The sequence below is a fragment of the Megalobrama amblycephala genome, linkage group LG20 (genome assembly GCF_018812025.1).
Source record: "Megalobrama amblycephala isolate DHTTF-2021 linkage group LG20, ASM1881202v1, whole genome shotgun sequence".
NCBI lineage: Eukaryota > Metazoa > Chordata > Actinopteri > Cypriniformes > Xenocyprididae > Megalobrama > Megalobrama amblycephala.
The window spans coordinates 4,470,411-4,492,856 of record NC_063063.1 but is presented as its reverse complement, the minus strand read 5'-3'; the positions used below and the strand labels follow the sequence as shown (position 1 = coordinate 4,492,856).

The following is a 22,446-nucleotide window of genomic DNA, read 5'->3' as shown; positions in this document are numbered from 1 at the left end:
ATATCATGCTATCATGGATTATGTCAGTTATTATTGCTCCATCTGCCATTTTTCGCTGTTGTTCTTGCTTACCTAGTCTGATGATTCGGCTGTGTGCAGCTCCAGACGTTAACTGGCTGCCCTTGTCTAATGCCTTTTATAATGTTGGGAACATGGGCTGGCATTATGCAAATATTGGGGCGTACACCCCGACTGTTACGTAACAGTCAGTGTTATGTTGAGATTCGCCTGTTCTTCGGAGGTCGTTTAAACAAATGAGATTTATATAAGAAGGAGGAAACAATGGAGTTTGAGACTCACTGTATGTCTTTTCCATGTACTGAACTCTTGTTATTTAACTATGCCAAGGTAAATTCAATTTTTTAATCTAGGGCACCTTTAACAAATGTATGTAGATCCAGTCAGTTTTGGTCACCACATCTATGTCAGTTCTACTCCACATTCTCCAGGTCATCATGTTCTTCCTCCGATTCCCTCTCCTCCATGGAGAGGTCCTTGAGCTCTGACATTGGCACCAGCTGACCCTCTTGGTTCAATCCCATTGGCTGAATCATATTATCCCTGTTTAGAAAAAGATGTGAGAGTGTTAGTGTACAAATCTTTACTGGTATTTTTAGAAGTGGTTTAAGATCCTTACTTTGAGAGTTTGTTAAAAAGACTAATGAGCCGATGAGCTTCCTCCTCTTTCTCCTCCTCCGTCATTCCCTCCATGGGGTCAGGCTGCTCCTCTTCCACCTGTCCCGTCACTGGGTTCACTTTGTCTTTAATCTGCCGGTACTCCTCGGTGTCGGAGTCTGAATCGCTAGAGTACTGTGCGCCTGATGATGAGGCCTGTGACCTTTGACCTCCCATCAAGCCTCTAGTGGCCAGGAGCCCAGCGGCATTCCCATATCCAGTGTACTTGACGAAACGACCCACTAGAATATCCAATAAAAAAAACCAGAATATTATCTTTTGGGGGGGAAATTCAGGAACGGTGGTGCTCATGGGTGTTTGATACAGTGGTGAACTTGGAATGTGGCCCATTCAAATAAAAGTTGGTTATTTTCCAAATAGATGTATGAAATAATTTAATAATAAAAATTATTTAAAAAACTATAAAAAATAAACATCACACTGTAACTTAAAAGGGGTCATGAACTGAGAAATCAAATTTTCCTTGAGCTTTTGACATATAAGAGGTCTTCATACTATAAGAATATCCTGTAAGTTTCATAGCTGAAAACTTCCTTGTTAGTCCAATAAAAGCTTTAATTGACACCAGACCCAGCAAACGACAGGATTTTCAGAGTGGGGATATATGACGTCAAAGGGCAGCAAGCACCGCCTCCGCAGAAGAAGATCAACGCCTACTTCACCCACTGCCTGTTTAGCCCCGCCCATCGATTCATGCATGACATGCAATAGAGTAGGTAGCCTAAGTAACATAGGTTTATGTAGTGCTAAACCAGATCAAGCTACCAAGCAATAAACATGCCGTTGAGGATTACAAAATATTGTGCAGTGCCTGGACTCGACAGTAATGCAACATGTAAGTAACTGTGTTAATCACAATGCCTGATCTGATAAATAATGATTCATGTCAGATGATCTTTGTCTGTGTGTCAGTAAATTAAACCCGTGACTAAACGTCAACTTGCGTTGTTTCTCTTAGTAGGATGAAAATAATCTGTTATTTAATGGTAATTAAATTATATAAAGAAAGCGATCAAAGAAAGCTCCCTTTGCAATTGTTGGAGCAGCGCACGCTGAAGCTGTCAATCAAACAGCGCGAGTTTATCAGTGACTGACGCGCAAAACTCCCGTTTTATTCAACGAATCTCTTAGCTATATTGCGTTTGCACTGTTAGCAAAGATGAAAGCATTTGTTAGTATACAGAAATTGAGTTTCAATGACGAGATCACTGCTTTCATGCGCTCAACATGTCTGCGATCAGCTACAGTGTTCATCTCTGCAGCCTTTCATGCCACGATCTAAATATAATGCCACACTTTTCACAATTAGTTAACCATGAGAGCTGTAATAGTAAAAACAGGGTAAAAGAGAAAGTAATACTTGGCTTTTTCAAATGGAAAGATGTTAGCCAATCACAGTAGTGGGCGTTTACACTGAAGTCTCACAGCAGACACGCCCCTTAAAACAGATCGTTCAAACCAGAGGGCTAAAATCATTATATCTATTAACCCCTTTAATATATTTAGATAAAAGAATAATTAAATGCAAGTTCCCATGGTCTATTGCAGGCAGTTTTCCCTCTTCTTATTGGTGCATACATTACACTTGTCAAAATAAAAAGTCAAATATGATTCGCCAGTTTCCGTTAGTCCCACCCACTATGTTATATTTAGGACATAAGTATGTAATAGTAAGATTTACGCTTTTGTGGAGTTGAAGTTGAAAATGGCAAAGCAAATATCATTCAAAGTCCCTCCAGCAGAAGTTATTCTCCATATCAGTGTGCACTGTTTCTAAACTCCCTGAAACACCTCGGTCATAGTCTTGAGTATTCTTCCGGGAACGAAAGCATCACAATGATCCTCATTTAAAAAATTCCCACCCAAGGCATATGCAGAATAAAGGGCCGGGGCTTGGTTGAGTTAGTTAGGTGTGTCTTGAAACTCGTGGTTATGGCAAGGGGTGTGACATTTCCCAAACACACTCGAAGAGCTTGACCAATCACAACACACTGGTCCAGCCAACCAATCAAAGCACATTGGTCATTTCCAGAAGGAGGGACTTCAAGAGAAGGAACTAAACAGGGTTTCCCGGAAGCATTGTTGGTGAACCATGGTCGTAAGTCCCATTGAACTCTATTGGTAATGACAGAACTTCCGACCATAGTTCGCTTTGGAAAACGCACCCCAGAGCGTTACTGACAGACTGGGAAGAGAGGAGATGCAACAATGGAGAATATGGGAAAATAATGTGTTTTTTGAACATTCAAGCATGAAAACCTATTCTGTTAGATCTGAAAAATAAAATCAAGATTTTGTAAAAAGGCATAATAGGTCCTCTTTAACCCTCTGGTGCTGTTGGGTTGTTTTTGACCAAAAAAATTAGGTTTAGTTTTTTACAATTTTTTACTTCATCGGAATGATATGAAACTTGGTAAAGGTTTTGGCACTTACTGTGTGATCACACACACACACATTTGTTTGTTTTTGTAAAATGTGGGGACATTCCATAGGCGTAATTTTTATACTGTACAAACTGTATTTTCTATCCCCCTACACTACCCCTACCCCTAAACCTAACCATCAGAGGAAACTGTTCACATTTTTACTTTCTCACAAAAACTCATTCTGTATGATTTATAAGCCTTTTGAAAATGGGGACATGGAGTAATGTCCTCATAAGTCACCCTCTCCTTGTAATACCTAAGTCATACCCATGTCATTATACAAATTTGTGTCCTGATATGACACAAAAACACGCACACACACACACACACACAGAGCTCCAAAGCATTCAAGATTAATGACAGTTTAATTTGGAAATTTCATTTTCAGGTCCTTGCTCAAAAAGTGAATAAATGGATTATAAATACTGCATAAATATAATTTAGTACCATAAAATCCCATATAAATACAAAATATTAAATAAAAACATTATCAAACTAAAATATAGTACAATAATTCCATTGGAATTTTTTTTTTTAAATCTGTAATTTTTGACTGACACACAAAGAGCATCAGAGGGTTAAAAAGCCTAAACTGGATATTCCAGTTGCACTGCTGCAAGAAACTAAGTCTAGCAGTGAATCTGGGAGATTCCTTTTAATGCAAACAGAGACACTTGATTATGATGAGATTTCACCAGAAGCCCTCGTTGTCTCAGACTAATATTGTATGTCATGTCAAGTACAAACTTTTTCTCAATGTTTATAAAAAATAAAAATAAAAACAGTAATTCATATCATGTTAATACTGTCATTATACCTGATAGAAAACATGAAGAGCCATTTCATTGTGTTTGTTGTTTATAGGTTGTTTTGTTTTGTGTTGCATTGTGTTGTTTTTGTGGTAATTTGGCGTGCAGTTTTCATCGTCTATGCTTGCGTTTTTCTATACAGTACCGTTTTCTTTGCACAGCACGAAGAGCAGGTCAGCAGCGCAGTGTTTGAGCTCAGTGTCCAGGTGGGTCATCAGTCTAACCAGACGATTCCTCAAGGTGTTGCCCTTTTCAGGTTTAGTGCTAGCATCCTTTAATGGAGGCAGAATCTGTCCTCGATGAGAAAACACATCCAATTAGATACAAAACAATGCCAGTGTTTTAATAGACAACGTATTACCTCATGATAATCTACAATAGTAGTCATGCCTGTTGTCTCAGGTAGCGTCTTGTCTCTCTGTGACCTCGGGAGCACTCGGTCAGCAAGTTCAGCACAGGGGTCAGTCTCTCTTTGACCTTTTCACCCTGCATGTGAAACGCCACTGCATTAGAAAAGCCACTGTTGCACATAACAAGCAATGTTATGAAAAATTATATATGAGTCATATCCTGTTTTTTTTTGTGTGTGTGTGTTTTTCCCCCTGAGGTACACCATTAAGTATAATTTATTCCCCCTCCCTATTTCCACCCTCTCTGACCCTTCAAACATGTGCCAAATTTTGCAAAAGCAGCAAACCAGCATATTATAATGATTTCTGAAGGATCATGTGGCACTGAAGACTGAAAATCATATACTTTTTAACCACAAATACTCGTCTTGCACTAGCTCTGTGATCCGCCATGCATTACATTACAAAGGTCATGCATGACATAGGCAGAAGTACCACGGTAGGACGAAAAACTCAAAAATGGTGAACCCCACTGAAGTCCACAAAAAACCTTAATTTCTTTTCGACTGAAGAAATAAAGACACAAACATCTTGGATGACATGTGTGGGTAAGTAAATTATCAGGAAATTTTAATTCAGAAGTGAACTAATTCTTTGATGACTGAATCTCAATATATCAAGGACGATTCATGACGATAATACTATCTATTTCTCTATCCTTTTGTTTCTCCCTTCCCTTACTTATTTCTTTCACTCTCTTTTTACCTGCTCCAGTTTTCTCTCCATGTACATGAGTAGGTCGTGCACACAGTCCATGTTGACTCCATTCATCTGGTGTGAGTCTGGACCCAGAGGCACGGATACCAGAACGTCTAGACAACTCAACGGGAGAGCAGACAGCATGTTTGCTGCATGCCTGATAGAAAGAAAGAGATTCAAGGTCATGTGTATGCTTAAATCTGTCCTGTTTTAATGGAATGTTGAATGCTGTTGATTACAACAGAACACCAGTCAGTCAGTTTATAAAAGCGCACTAACTATACAGCTTGTATTTTACATGAATTACTCTATGTTTGATATTTAAACAGGAAAGTTGTCGAATTGTCCTTTTAAGGTGGAGAAGGTTATGTGGTACTGGCATAATTCTTATGAGAGAAGATGAGGAGAAAAGCAGACCCAGACGAACATGGCTTTCAGAAAAAGGAAGAGCCTGTGCTCACTGTGACACTGGTATGGTTGAGGCACACTGTGTAAAGAGGCACACATACTGTGGTCAATTTAGAGATATGAGAGAGAAATACTTTGAAAAAACTCACATCTAATTCCTCATTTTCTAAAGCTGTCACAAACAGATCAGATGCAGGTGCATGTGATTATAATTATTCTATTTATTGCCTGCACAACATGTGTAAGCTTGATGCATTTTATTTTATTTCATGACCCTTATACGAACCCGATTCCAAAAAAGTTGGGACACTGTACAAATTGTGAATAAAAAAAGGAATGCAATAATTTACAAATCTCATAAACTTATATTTTATTCACAATAGAATATAGATAACATATCAAATGTTGAAAGTGAGATATTTTTAAATGTCATGCCAAATATTGGCTCATTTTGGATTTCATGAGAGCTTCACATTCCAAAAACGTTGGGACAGGTAGCAATAAGAGGCCAGAAAAGTTAAATGTACATATAAGGAACAGCTGGAGGACCAATTTGCATCTTATTAGGTCAATTGGCAACATGATTGGGTAGAAAAAGAGCCTCTCAGAGTGGCAGTGTCTCTCAGAAGTCAAGATGGGCAGAGGATCACCAATTCCCCCAATGCTGCGACGAAAAATAGTGGAGCAATATCAGAAAGGAGTTTCTCAGAGAAAAATTGCAAAGAGTTTGAAGTTATCATCATCTACAGTGCATAATATCATCCAAAGATTCAGAGAATCTGGAAAAATCTCTGTGCGTAAGGGTCAAGGCCGGAAAACCATACTGGATGCCCGTGATCTTCGGGCCCTTAGACAGAACTGCATTACATACAGGAATGCTACTGTAATGGAAATCACAACATGGGCTCAGGAATACTTCCAGAAAACATTGTCGGTGAACACAATCCACCGTGCCATTCGCCGTTGCCGGCTAAAACTCTATAGGTCAAAAAAGAAGCCATATCTAAACATGATCCAGAAGCGCAGGCGTTTTCACTGGGCCAAGGCTCATTTAAAATGGTCTGTGGCAAAGTGGAAAACTGTTCTGTGGTCAGACGAATCAAAATTTGAAGTTCTTTTTGGAAAACTGGGACGCCATGTCATCCGGACTAAAGAGGACAAGGACAACCCAAGTTGTTATCAGCGCTCGGTTCAGAAGCCTGCATCTCTGATGGGGTTGCATGAGTGCGTGTGGCATAGGCAGCTTACACATCTGGAAAGGCACCATCAATGCTGAAAGGTATATCCAAGTTCTAGAACAACATATGCTCCCATCCAGACGTCGTCTCTTTCAGGGAAAACCTTGCATTTTCCAACATGACAATGCCAGACCACATACTGCATCAATTACAACATCATGGCTGCGTAGAGGAAGGATCCGGGTACTGAAATGGCCAGCCTGCAATCCAGATCTTTCACCCATAGAAAACATTTGGTGAATCATAAAAAGGAAGATGCGACAAAGAAGATGCGACAAAGCCTTGTCCCAATTTTTTTAAGATGTGTTGATGCCATGAAATTTAAAATTTAAAACTTATTTTTCCCTTAAAATTATACATTTTCTCAGTTTAAACATTTGATATGTCATCTATGTTGTATTCTGAATAAAATATTGAAATTTGAAACTTCCACATCATTGCACTCTGTTTTTATTCACAATTTGTACAGTGTCCCAACTTTTTTGGAATCGGGTTTGTATATGTACATACATACACATAAAGTATAAATTACATCTGTCAGCCAAATTAATATGTGCTCTAGACTCTTAATACGCACACTTGATTCTTATATTCACATTCTATTCATTACCTACACAACAGTATAGACTGTTTTTTTTATTATTTTATTTATTATTTTATTTTATTACTAATTTCTATTATCTTTCACTTTTGTGTGTGTTTTGTCTTGATCTTGTAAATACTGTACATGCCAATGAAGTACTTTGAAATGTAAATTATATTTGACTTCCACTGTAAGTACATTACTGTACAAATGTAACCCCTCCGGTTCTACTTGCACCACTCTGAGCGGGATTTGGGATGCTAAAGACTGCACCCTAATCGTCAGTGCACCTCGAGGCCAGGGGAGTGAGGTTTACTCACACAGCTCTTACTTGCCTGCACTCACTCTCCTAAATCTCACTCCCACCTAGGTCACGGCACCAATGCAACCCCTCCAGTTCTACTCGCACCGCTCCTAGCAGGATTTGAACTGCGCTAAAGACCGCAGCCTCTAGTGTGAGTCACTAGTGCACCTCTTGAGGCCAGGAAAGTGAGGTTTACTTGCACAGCTCTTACTAGCTTGCACTCACTCACTCCCACCTGGGTCACGGCACCAATGTAACCCCTCCGGTTCTACTCGCACTATTCCTAGCGGGATTTGAACTGCGCTAAAGACCGCAGCCTCTAGTGTGAGTCACTAGTGCACCTCTTGAGGCCAGGGGATTGAGGTTTACTCACACAGCTCTTACTAGCTTGCCTCTGTTACACTCACTCTCCTAAATCTCACTCCCATCTGGGTCACAGCACCAATGTAACCCCTCCGGTTCTACTCACACTGCTCCTAGTGGGATTTGAACTGCACTAAAGACCGCAGCCTCTAGTGCAGGGCTCTTCAAGTAGTAGGGATTCATTGGTAAAAATTATTTTATTAATTATGAGGCTTAAATGAAAATATTCTCACAGTGAGACTTGGTAACCACAGGTAAAACCATACATGGCTACTCACTACCACTGTCAAATTATATTATATTATGATATGTTATATAGGCCTAAAAAAACAGGTACAAACTACACCTTAACAAAGACATGAATTATATATTCCCATATCCACCAATAAATATGCAATATAATGCAATATAAATGGCTATAATATAGCCACAAACCATGGTAATTTACTACAGTTCATTCATGGTAAATGTTTGTAAGGGTGGTGATTTTGGGATTTAAAAGTCTTTTATCTTCATTCATGGCATGTTTCTCCTGTTTTCTTCATCAGTCTTGTTGGGAATGTTAGCTGTTTCATCCGATTTAAAACTAGTTTAATCATCGAGTGGTTTGATGTTTGTAACCGAGAGGTGTGTGTTGAATGCTAATCTCACTTGATTTCGCAACGCTGTTTAATAATGGTGACCGGGAATAAACGCAGCTCCTTTAAGTTTTCATTCTGTTATCCACTGGGCCGTGCTGCGTAGTTCAAAGTAAACTAGTCAAACACATGAAAACAGCGCTATTTGTTCTGTATTTGTTGTTATTGACTGAGAAACAACTACAGATGATTCAGAAACAGAGCAGTCCAAACGAATCCAAATAATTTCAGATTGTTATGCAAGCGCGTTTGGCCAAGTCACGGAAAAGAAAGTCAACAGAAATACGGGACACGCATAATAACTGCTGAAATATTTGCACGGAAAATGTTTCTCAGGTCAGTCGGAGGATCATGCATGGTACGAACAGTGCGTATATAGCAGTACAGCTGCAGGCACCACTGCAGCCACGATTCTAACCAAATTTAGCTGCACTACCAGGAAAAGAGGAGGAGGGAGATTGAGGTGTCATGGGCCGGATGAAGATGATTGGCGGGCCAGATTAAGATGATTGGCGGGTCGGATTTGGCCCACGGGCTGCCAGTTGACGAGCCCTGCTCTAGTGTGAGTCACTAGTGCACCTCTTGAGGCAAGGGGAGTGAGGTTTACTCACACAGCTCTTACTAGCTTGCCTCCATTACACTCACTCCCCTAAATCTCACTCTCACCTGGGTCACGGCACCAATATAACCCCTCCCGTTCTACTCATACCGCTCCTAGTGGGATTTGAACCGCGCTAAAGACCAAAGCCTCTAGCGTGAGTCACTAGTTCACCTCTTGAGGCCAGGGGAGTGAGGTTTACTCACACAGCTCTTACTAGCTTGCCTCCATTACACTCACTCCCCTAAATCTCACTCTCACCCAGGTCACGGCACCAATGTAACCCCTCCGGTTCTACTCGCACCGCTCCTAGCGAGATTTGAACTGCGCTAAAGACCACAGCCTCTAGCATGAGTCACTATTGTACCTCTCGAGGCCAGGAGTGTGAGGTTTACTCACACAGCTCTTACTAGCTTGCCTCTGTTACACTAAATCTCCTAAATCTCACTCCCACCGGGTCACTGCACCAATGTAACCACTCTGGTGTAGGGTCTGCACAGTCTCAAAGATGAGCAGGTCCCACCATAAACTGTATTTAAGTCTCAATTCACGGAACTTCGGTTTGTAAATCTTACATTGATTCCGTCCCGGCAGACACTAATGGATCACGAGACTCTTTTTTATGACTATTGCAATAAGTCCCGAACCTCTCCTCTGCGACTTCAAAGGAGATGCGAACACCACGGATCGGGTTTCTAGGAGACAGGCCCGAATTCCAAACGGTCATAAAAAGGAAAATACACGCACACACCCACAGACACACACACACACACACACACACACACAAAAGACCTACATAAAGACTGTATGCACAGATATTATACCTGCAAATATGAATGTATCTGCCATTGTAGTGCTTGTTGCATGTATGTGTTACTAGTGTAGAATCGTAGAATTGACTATAGTAGGTTAGTTTTCATGTTAAACGGTAGTAGTAGAGTACAAAGTGCATCTTCTTTATAGGATGAGCGACACCTGTCGAGTTTGATCTCTCCGTAAAGCTGCGAGTCCGAGCTATTCACTCATGTACGTTACATTTCTGTCAAATGCATCGTTCAATGTTTAATAGTACTATGAAGAAAATGCACCGATTTGACATACCATAAATTAACCCGGGAGACAGGACAAAGGGATGTGGAAAACCGCCAAATTGGAGGACGTTATCAAGAAGGCGTTCTGGTCTGTTGTCTTTAAAATACCACGACACACGTCTTTTTGATGCACGAGTTTCCTGCACAAGTTTCCTGCACAAGTTTCCTGCACAAGTTCCTGCCGTAGAGATGGACTCTCTTCTCTATCTTCCGGTCATCTTACTTCCAGTTAAGCCTTCGTTTGAAACTTCGCTGAAAATCACCTCCTGAAGGACCAACTACCACACTGAGCGCTCCGAAACTCTAAGCACCACAACGAACCTACATGCAAGTATTTGTTAAGATTTTGAATACTGGGTTTCCTTGCTGGCTCTTCAAGGTTAACTGTTAGAATTGGCCATTCTTTGATCATCTCTCTCTTCCTGCCTTTTTCTTTCACTTTGTATGTATCTGTATCTACTTGTGTACATTTATCCGTATAACCTTTGTATTACCCGTTCCGTATATTAAACACATCATATCCATACCTTTTGTTCACTTGCTCATTCAACAACGATCAGGTCACTTTAACGTATCGATCCTATATCCTTGCTTTACATCTGGATGCTAGAATAGGAAGTCTTTCTCGTGGCCAGAGGACAGACCTTCCTTCTTATAACATTCTGAGGAGCTAGTTTGCCGGACAAACGATAGCTTTCTACATAATTATTAAACCAGAACTGATCATATATGTGAATGATTATAATTCGTTGTAATTAATTCACCATATATGGTTAATTCCCCCTTGGGTTGGTATGCGCATATAATTATTCATAAAACTTTATGAATTATTATATTCATATTCCACCCATAAATTGATTAATAACTGTACAAATCGCTACACTGGTTTTACCTGCACCGCTCCAAGCGGGATTTGAACCGCTGTCTCCGACATGGGAGGCGGGTGCACTAAAGACCACAGCTTTTAGTGTGAGTCACTAGAGCACCTCTTGAGGCCAGGGTAGTGAGGTTTACTCACACAGTATACTAGGTGGCCTCAGTTACATAAACACTTTTGTGCTTGTGAAATGAGTCATAATTACTGAAATTTTCAACTCAGAATAGTTATTATAGAACAATAAAAACATTTATCAAAACTAACCCCTTTAATTCATCTGTAGCTTCCTCCTCCTCAGAGGACACCATCAGACAGTGACGCAAAACTGCAGCCAGGTGGCGATAGAGAGATGCATCTTCCTGGTAGACACAATGTGAACCTTGATGTTAACAATTTATATCAATTTATTCAGTGCGATGTGTGGGTTTACTTTAGTATTACTACAGTACTATAGTATTCCCATCTGATACATCACATAATACCATTATTTGTTGGGGAGGTGAGTGAGCATGAGTGTGATTATGTCTGCATACACCCACCTCTTCAGGTTCTTGAGTGTGTGTGCTGTGTGTGATATTAAAAAGGATCTTCAGAGCCTCCTGAGCCTGCTGTGAGTCATCCACACTTATAGGAGGCGCTGCAGGATCCAGCACAACCTCGAACTCTTCCTTCCACTGTACTGATAAACACTTCTCCAGCACTGTAGTCAACAGAGACACTCCTCCCTCCTAAAAATGACCAAAAAAAGCCAATACAATATGTAGATAGGATTGTGACCGTTGACCGATATAAAACAATTTACACTACTGTTCAAAATTTTGGGCTCGGTATGATTTTTTAAAATATTTTTTAAAGACGTCTCTTATGCTCACCAAGGCCGCATTTATTTGATCAAAAATACATTAAAAACAGTAATATTCTAAATTATATTATTACAATTTAAAATACCTGTTTAAAATGTAATTTATTCCTGTGATCATTTCTGAATTTCCAGCATCATTACTCCAGTCTTCAGTGTCACAGAAATCATTCTAATATGCAGATTTGCTGCTCAAGAACACTTCTTATTGTTATTAATGTTTTTATTTATTAATATTTATTCAAATTTATTCATATTTTTGTGGAAACCATGATAAATTTTTTTCAATTTAATGTTTCCTTGCTGAAAAAGTTTTAAAAATCTTACTGACCCCAAACTTTTGAATGCTAGCACACATAATACGATAGCAGAAAAGATTATTTGTTTTATAATATTTGCTCAAATTCAATAATGGAAGGAGAAAAGTAGATACTTGTTTCAGCTGTGTTCTGAGTTCAGGTCTTAGCGCCGTCAGTAAAAACATAAACCGGAGCGTGTAAAACTGGCCACAAGGAGAAGATGCAGACTGAAATTCCTTATTTAGCTTTTCCGTCAGACCACAGAGGATACTGAAGTACAGCAAGCAATGGGAGAGAAAAGAAAAAAAGCATATGACATGCAAATATATTTAGTTTCAGTGAATACAGTGTCCCAAAAAACTTGTAATAAGAATGTATGAATTAGATTTTTTTTTTTTTTTTCTTTTTTCTTTTTAGCCATTTTTGCAATGACTTGTAACCCACACTGTAAAAAATTACCGTGATTTTAACAGTAAAAGACTGTAAAAATGCTGCGGTGAAAAACTGTTAATTGGTTTACAGAAAGTTTCCGTACTATATACGGTGAATAACTGTAATAGATCTAACGGTACATTTAATGTAATTTTACGGTAAAATACCGTTAAATTCACAGTTTTTGACAAATTGACATTCCCACAATTCCCTGCGTGACACTTCACATTTGATATATTTTTGTTGAAATAACTCTGTTTCTTCTTAGTTTTTCTCATTTTTTTCTAATCAGTTATGTACATTATGGTTTTATGTTACATCTAATGTTGTTAAATTAATGTTTATTGCATTTTTAAAATTTCATGCATGTTACCATGATGGTGTTTAGTGTGTGTGTGAATGACACTGTGTGCTCCTTCTATATATTAGTGTTGTCCTTCTCAGCTTGTGGAAAAGCTGCTTGTGATGAACTTTGATTCATCATGTGACTCTTATCACCACTGTGTTTGGTGACTGTCGGTGTATTATAAAGATACAAAACAGATATTAGTACTTCATTAGGCTGGTAAATTAACATTATATCAGTTAATGAAATATGTTATTTTACCGTAAATTTTACTGGGATTTTTTTTTACAGGGTACTGAAATCCAATGTTAAATATACATATTTAAAATGTAAAATTCACATGTAACTCCGTAAGTATGTTTACGGTTTGATGTCATTTTTACAGTATTGTTCTGGTAACCACAGCTGCCGGTATTTTTCCGTAGAAACAACGGGATTTTTTTTACAGTGCAGGGGTCACGCTTTCACTGGTAAGCATGAGTAGGGAACTTTGTTTTTCTGTGTGATAGTTTTTCTTAAGTGAAATGGTAAAATGCTGGTGAAGTGAGTCTCAAAGCTGCTCTGGAGATGAAGTTCATGTGTTCATGTCCTCATATAGTGAGACAGCAGACGCTGAAAACACCACAAGCGTCACATGTGCTTTATTATGTGTAGTAGACTAGATTCATATTCATAGAAACTAGTCCATATCATTATTTGATTAAGTGTACTATGCTACTTTTAATTTACTTATCCAAATTTTCCCGCCAAAATAAAACTTGAAGAAATGATGAGAGTAATATATAAGTATTGTACAATAGAATGTACTTCTCAAAATAATAAATGCTAATAAATTATAATACAGTTTATTACAACATTACTTTAAGGAATATCATAAGGGCTTTTCACACTGCACTTAACTTATCTTCATTCTAAACACCGCTTTTAATCCTGGGTAAAGGAACATTTCACACTTGTACTTTGGAAGTGGGGTTAGCACCGCTTTTCAGGGTTATGAAACCCTGCTCAGGAGTAGTACCGCTTTTGCGGTGGCAAACTTGTACAATGTGAAATGATGCAGTGTTAGATGTTACAGCTAGACGCTTATGTAACAGGCGTAGGCCGGTAAGAACCTCAATCCCCTGATCTCAAGAGGCGCTCTAGCGACTGATGCTAGAGACTGCGGTCTTTAGCCTTCTTTGTTAGAGCACCCAACTCCAGGTTCCGAGGTTAGAGTCCTGCTTAGAGCGGGCGGTTCGAATAGGAGGGGTTACACTTAGCAACAGACGACCAATCGCGTACTCATATTTGCCTGCTTTGACAGTTGCAGAAACACTGCATTGTATATAAACAGTAAATTTAGTGTTTGAAAGGGAAAATGTCAAATTCTGGCAGAAAACGCGACAATTGAATGATTGAAGAGACAATTGAAATGAAGAAGTGACTGTTTGATTTTTATCTTTATTGTCTGAAATGTCCATTTAGTATAAACTCGATAGTGCAGTCGTGAATACGAGGATGCGCAATGCTAGTGCTATGTAAACAGGTCTCGTGCTGCGATTATCAAATCAATGACACTGACACCGCAAATAAGAACGTTAACCCAGGGTTTAGGAATGTACAATGTGAAATGTCAGCTTATGAATACCCAGGATTAATGGTTAAGCCCAGGTAAATTATGAGCAGTGTGAAATGTGAAGCAGGATAACACAGGCTTCTGTTTACCCGTGGTTTAGAATGAACTATTTCAAGTGTGAAAAGCCCTATACAATATCACAATTTTTCTTCCAGGTTTTCATTTAAACAGTAAACCTCTGAGGCCTGTTGCATCAAGCCAGTTTAAATTCCTACCAAATTCTGAGATTAGTGTGAGCAAACTCTTGTTTTTCGGCTCAAGATGAGTTATTCACAATCTCTGGATCAAACACTGAGTTGACAGAGAACGTTTATACTGAGTACTGTGAGCCTGATCTAAACCAGGTTGGATTTGTATGGTTTTGTCAACTCTAAACCTACTCTGAAACTCAGAGTTTGTTAAACGAGCTTCATGCAACAGGTCTTGCATTTTTCACAGTGCCCATGAGGAAAGATGGCAGAGTTTAAATCGTATGTTGAAATACCTGAGTTCACTGGCTCTCTCTTGTGCCCAAGCACTATTGTAAACAATGTTACATAAGATTTTCATGACTTCCTTCCTGGTTTCTTCTTCGTCATCTTTTTCCTCCTCTTCCTCCCCTTCTCCCAGGCTTCCTCTGCTGTCTCTTTTACCAGGTGTGAGAGCTTTAAAAACGCTGCTCCTCCTGCGAGAAGGTCCGAGGCTCATGCTTGAAAATGTGCTAGCCTTGCGATCACCACACCAATCGCTTGGCCCCCAGACCACAGGGTCGTTCACATCACTGGTTACAGCCTCGTCTTCCTCACCGCCATGATCATCCTCATCTGCTTGGCCTAATTTGATCTCAGAAATGGCCATAATGATGTCATTATAGGGGTCAACATCATTGTCAGTGTCTTCTATTGGAATAGGTGCATTGCTGATGCCGCCCAGGTGGGCTAGAGTGAGCAGCGCTCTGTCAGTGACCAGAGGCCCCATAACCTTTTTGTCCCTTGAGAGGATTCGTAAGGATCTCAGACATACTTTCAGCACACGCCCTTGCGGTTCAGTCTGGAGGAACCTGATCAAAACCGTAGCCAGAGCCTGAGGGCGAAAGAAACAAAAGCAAATTAAAGGCGGAAGTTGTCTTAGGATGGTTTATGAGTGTATTTATTTAAAAGAGCCAAGGTTACCTGTCTCAAAATGACATCTGGGTTACAGGACTCATCGTAGTCTGAATCTGAGTCGGACACATAATCCCGCACTTTATTCTTTCTGAACTGCGGTGACCAAAAAAAAAAGTGTTATAGGAACAAACCATTGTGAGTATACTGTGATTCATGCATTCCATTTGTGGGAGTTTTTTTTATTGCCGTTACATGACAGGCCAGTAGGAATTAAGATATAACAGTGATTAATTTTGGTACTGCTAGTGATGCAGAAATTGTAAACTCCACCTTTAACCCTCTGGTATAGAGTGATGCAGGGATCAATGACATATTTTTGTAGGCCAACTTGGAAGTTAGCATCACCCTGGTTCCCTCGACAAAAATTCAATAGGATTGGCTTTTGGATTACTGCAGAAAATAGGTCTGTGACTAACAAAAGCTTATGATTCTTACACATATTGTTCCTCCTGATAATCTTCACAAATGAACACAACTTTTGAATGAATTTTGAATCATAAATACAACCAACAGACGTCAAAACATAAACGTAGGCTATAAACGAACTACACCACGGTCACATTACCTATTAGCTACCAACATATTTTGTTGATCCAGGAACAACATTCTAGTCCTAACCCTATCCCTACCCCTAAACCTAACCCTACCCATAACATACCCCTAAAATCAGAGGGAAATGATAGGTGAAGTAACACTGATGTAGAAGCACCTAACCCTGGTTGTAAGCCTAAACTTGTCATAAACTGTAAACTTGTCCCTCAAATCTGATTGGTTGATTGGAATGTTGTTCCATGAACTTGTACTTTGGTGAAATCACGCTATAGTTCCTTATCAGTATTTTCAGGCATAATTATAGACACTTTTATTAGATTTTGCATTTCGATATATTTAGACATTATCCAAGACTATTTAATCATTTCTCTATAAAAAGCTCTGTTTTTCGTATGTCCCATTAATTTCCTATGCTGTTATTTGTGACGATGAAGATCACAATTGTGACTGTAGCCTTTACTAATTATGTCCACGATTCTTTTTTGTGTATGTTTATATAGGAAGTGCCATGAAATTCATCAAGTTTTTTGGTCTAAAATGTCCACCAGAGGGTTAACAATGGTCAATCAGGATGTCGGTAACTTTGGGGAATTCAAGAATGTTGAAAATATTACCTCTTCCAGCTCCTCCCTCTTTTTAGATTGAACAAGCAGCCAGATGACAGAAAAATATGAAAGTCATTAAAAGATATGACAAAGAATGTTTTTCTATTCTAAATGTGCTTTTTGTGTTTGCATGTTTTAACAATAAGTAACAAAGCTAAAGAACTGGGAAAGGAGGAATATATCCCAGATAGCAAGGTGATATTGATACAATGTTGAGTTTTCATCAAAACATTTTCATGAAATCAAATTTGGCAATTCCTATTTTTTATGGAATATTGCAGTGTTTATTATAATTGATTTATCTATGTGCCTCTTAATCTTTAATCAAAATAACTTCCCCTTTCCTCATGCAGAAACATTTCTTCTCTTCTCTGATGACGTGTTTACTAGCACGAGGGCGGGACAACCTGTCACTCACATGAGACTGACCAATAGCAAACCACAACCATCCAATTAGTGACTGTAAGGTTTTCCTGAACTTCCCTTATTTATCACAATGTTTAAGTATTTCTAATAGAAAGTTTGTAATGATTAAGAATTTGTTGATAGCATTGAAGTAGCCGAAGGGATGAATGGGATAGTTCACCCCAAAACAAAAATTCTGTCAGTTGTTCTAAACTTGTATTTCTTTGTTCTGTTGAACACAAAAGAAGATTTTGAAGAATGTGGGTAACCAAACAGTTGCTGGTCCCAAATGACTTCCATAGTATAATGAAGGGGAAAAAGCCAATAGGGACCAGAAACTATTTGGTTACCAACATCCTTCAAAATATCTTCTTTTGTGAAATTTCAACATTGTTTCAACATTTAGTGAACATGCAAAAATTATGTTGAACCAACATCATATTGTAATCTTAATTCAATGCAATTACGTAGACACATCAACACTGACTGGAATGGAATTAGCAGGGAGCATATGGTCTATATATTAATGAGCTGCAGGCCGGGGATCAAGTCAACTGCAGTATCAGCAAACATCTGAGGACATGCAGGAAATAAATTTCTGCCCAGAAGAAATCTGTATGACTCAAATGTTACACTTTCATATAGCTTATAGTTCTTATTTCTTTGCAAATTAAAAATAAGCTTTGTCTTAGATGTTTCTTTGGGGGAAAAAAAAATATTTGGAGAAATCAAAATATTAAATATATAACACATATTTGCTCGGGGAAGAACATTTGGTCTGGAATTCATATATAGAGAAATCCCTGAATTTGACCAATATGAGCACATTTTAAAGGTACACTATGTAACTTAACAGCCCTCTAGTGGTTAAAAACAAAACTGCATGCATTTTGCAGAAAAACACTGTTTTGGCTGTGCTGCTTCGGCTCAGTGTGACTGTGTGGATGAATATAACCTTTTACAATGCTTTACAATGAACTCTTAGAGAGCTACATATAGCAATTTATCTGTAAAATCAAATACATTTCAAATACCTTAAGTAATAAAAACGCCATCTATGCATTGTTTTTACAATATTTTAAATCCCTCATTTCTCATCATCTCTGCTTGTTTCCGCCACTAAATAAAAAAATAAAAAAGGTAATTGCGACTTTTTATCTCACAATTCTGCAATTGCGAGTTATAAAGTCAGAATTGTGTGATAGAAAGTCAGAATTGTGATAGAAAGTCAGAATTGTGATAGAAAATCAGAATTGTGTGATAGAAAGTAAGAATTGTGTGATAGAAAATCAGAATTGTGTGATAGAAAATCAGAATTGTGATAGAAAGTCAGAATTGTGTGATAGAAAGTAAGAATTGTGTGATAGAAAGTAAGAATTGTGTGATAGAAAATCAGAATTGTGTGATAGAAAGTCAGAATTGTGAGAAAAAACGTCAGTCTTCTTTCCCAATTGGACATTATAACACACAATTGCGATTTTATGGCCCAGTTTCACAGACAGGGCTTAGCCTAAGCCAGGATTAGGCCTTAGTTCAGTTAGGGCATTTAAGTAGCTTTTATAAACGTTCACTAGAAAAAAAACATTACTGGTGCGCATCTTTAGACAAAACAATGGCACTGACATATTTTAAGATCTGTCAGTACAAGTCAGTACTTTCAGTTAAAACAGCTCAAACATGCATTGTAGTCTAGGACTAGCTTAAGCCTTGTCTGTGAAACCAGAGCTATAACTCACAATTCTGACTTTATAACTCACAATTCTGACTTTATATCATTCAATTCTGACTTTCTATCACACAATTCTGACTATAACTCGCAATTCTGACTTTATATCATGCAATTCTGACTTTATAACTCGCAATTCTGACTTTATATCATGCAATTCTGACTTTCTATCACGCAATTCTGACTTTATATCATGCGATTCTGACTATCACTCAATTCTGACTTTATAACTCGCAATTCTGACTTTATATTGCGCAATTCTGACTATATCACTCAATTCTGACTTCATAACTTTATAATCAAGGCAAGTGATTCCCCATTTAGCTGCTCCATGTCAACCTTTCTCGATCGTTGTGACACTAATGCCACTCTCACAACAAGTAGCTGGAGCAACTTTTCTCTAAATATAGCTTGAATATAGACATGCACAGGCGAGTGACATATGTACACAATCTCCTGCGAAAACCATCCTGCCTGGCCTAAAATATAAACACTTATAATAGGCTTACCATAGTGAATCAGGGTAAGACAGAAACACGTTTTGGAGGAAGGATTGATAATGTATTGACTTGTTATTTAAATGTTGTTAATTTTGAACAAAAAATTTACATAGTGTACCTTTTAAGTCTGAGATCTTTTCTGAAACTTGAGAGATAGTGGCATCTTTTTCTTATTTAAAGATATAAAGAGACTCATTGTTCTTTCCTGTGAGTGTGTACATGTAAGTGCACTCAAATATATCTTACTTTTCTTCTCTCCCTCTCCTCCAAATCATAGAAGAAGCACTGTGCGTACTAGGAGCAAGAGAGAGTGTGCAATTAGAAAAGAGCAATTACATAAAATGTGAGCTTTGAGTGCACAACTTGAAACAACGTGCACAAAGTAGATTATTTTATAATGACATGCATTGTCAGTACAAATGTTATTAATACATTGGTTTTGGAGCCACTAGACTATAATCACTGTTAATTGTGAGTACCTCTCGATTAAATTGCAGTAGTTCTGCCTTGAGTCCTTTCTGATCGCCCTCTCTGATACACTCGATAATCCTCTCTACATTCATCGCTGCACAAAAACACACATGCACATATATGCACAAACATGAAATCATTCTTCAAAAAAGGTTAGGTACAGAAATAAGATACCACATTAAAAATCTTTGATTTAAACAGGAACAGTTATATGGAGTAGTATTAATTTACAATTAATACTTGCTATATAATTAAAAATAGTACATTTAAGATGTGTAACAGTGTTACTGAATGCTTGCTAATTCACTAATCAAAAGTAATTCATTATAATAAGCATAATAAATCTGTTATTAAAGCAAAGGAATAAAATAATAAAATATCACATAATATAATAACAATAAAATATAACATTTTTAATTCAACTTTTGATTCAAATTGTTACAGTGATATTATAATCTACAGTATAATAATCTATAAATATATGTAATATAATACTAAATGCAATATTAAATGACAAAAAAGCAAAATACGGTAGAAGCATTTTCACGAGTGGCCCTTAAACGTTTAGGCCGACTGTAGCTATTGACTGAATCAAATGCTACTGTTCATCAATATGGCATCAATATGAAATTTTCATACCAAAACACAAATATAAGCCTGCGTATAAGTCAGTTTCAGACTTCTATTCACTAAGTGTTTTCTTTATGTAGGTTAGTTCATCCTCTCACCTGTGAGTGTGTCTTCACCTGAGTGTGCCATGCAGGATCCAATGTGCTGGATTTTTAATTTCTATAGGATTTTAATAACTAGTCGTTTCTTTACCTCCAGGCCTTTTATGTTCCTCTCTGTCAGTCTTTTTCAGTCTCTGTTTACTCTGGCTTTGTCCCTGCCCCGTTTTCTCTGTAATCCTGCAGTGTATTAGTTATGCTCTAATCCTTTAATGTCTTTCCACTTTATCTCGATTCACTCGCCCTATAAATAACATCACAGAGGAGCCAGTCGATGGTGCAGTGGCATACAGTAACCACAAGATGGCAGTTCAGTTGAAGACAGTGACATGTCGACCAGCGCATGTCATTAAACATCAAATGATTAATAAACGTAACTACAAAGCTGCTTTGTTAATGTTTAATTTAAAGTCACCATTAAATCAAAACAGACAAGTCTTGTTTTTTATGGAATATTACAGTATTTAGGCTATTATAAATGATTTATCCACTTCATTATTTATTTTTTAATTTTTAAAGGGCGGGAAAACCTGTCACTCACATGAGATTCGTCAATAGCAAACCAACAACCATCCAATCGATTGCTGATGGACAATATTAAGTCCTGCGTACATTTTTTCTTGTTCGAGAAGCCGTTTCATGCACAACAGGGGAAAAACTTCTATGCAACTTCTGTTTCATCATGTCGACTTTAAATACTTTACCCAACATGCGCTCTTTCAGACCTAGTGTGAAATATGGTAGTCTAATATGATAGGCCTATTTTTCTCAGAACTAGTTTCTATCATTTTTAATCATAGCCTATAAAAACAAATAATTATAATTCACTCTGTTGTCTTTTTGGTATTTTTATTTATTGATTGAGGTTTGTCTCTTTTCCCTGAAGAACATTTCAACCATAGATTTAGCTTTTCCAAAGCCATAGTTTAAATTTAATTTTGACTAATTAAAATAAACAACAATTTACTCTAAGATACAATCCACTGGATGTAAATTATATTTTGAAAGGTTTAATCTTCATTCAGGTTTATATTTTTATTCACTGAGGTTTGTCTGTTTTTCCTTTAAAAAATTATCTACAAACCCGATTCCAAAAACGTTGGGACACTGTACAAATAAAAAAGGAATGCAATAATTTACAAATCTCATAAAATATTTTATTCACAATAGAATATAGATAACATTTCAAATGTTGAAAGTGAGACATTTTGAAATGTCATGCCAAATATTGGCTCATTTTGGATTTCATGAGAGCTACACATTCCAAAAAAGTTGGGACAGGTAGCAATAAGAGGCTGGAAAAGTTAAATGTACATATAAGGAACAGCTGGAGGATCAATGTGCAACTTATTAGGTCAAATGGCAACATGATTGGGTATAAAAAGAGCCTCTCAGAGTGGCAGTGTCTCTCAGAAGTCAAGATGGGCAGAGGATCACCAATTCCCCCAATGCTGCTGCGAAAAATAGTGGAGCAATATCAGAAAGGAGTTTCTCAGAGAAAAATTGCAAAGAGTTTGAAGTTATCATCATCTACAGTGCATAATATCATCCAAAGATTCAGAGAATCTGGAACAATCTCTGTGCGTAAGGGTCAAGCCGGAAAACCATACCGGATGCCCGTGA

General features: G+C 37.9%; 1 protein-coding gene across 1 annotated transcript; it reads right to left on the bottom strand.

Annotated features, from left to right (window-relative positions):
• Nucleotides 1–403: 403 nt before the first annotated feature.
• On the bottom strand, nt 404–21,237 carry si:dkey-94f20.4 (synembryn-A). The gene is made up of 14 exons (XM_048171637.1): nt 20,824–21,237; nt 20,104–20,189; nt 19,871–19,918; nt 17,003–17,020; nt 15,843–15,929; nt 15,176–15,753; nt 12,433–12,568; nt 11,680–11,868; nt 11,405–11,499; nt 5,047–5,197; nt 4,322–4,417; nt 4,077–4,221; nt 638–917; nt 404–561 (listed from the first exon to the last, which is right to left on the bottom strand). The coding sequence occupies exons 1-14, from the start codon at nt 20,852–20,854 to the stop codon at nt 432–434; spliced, it is 2,070 nt and encodes a 689-aa protein (XP_048027594.1). The 5' UTR covers nt 20,855–21,237; the 3' UTR covers nt 404–431.
• Nucleotides 21,238–22,446: the final 1,209 nt, after the last annotated feature.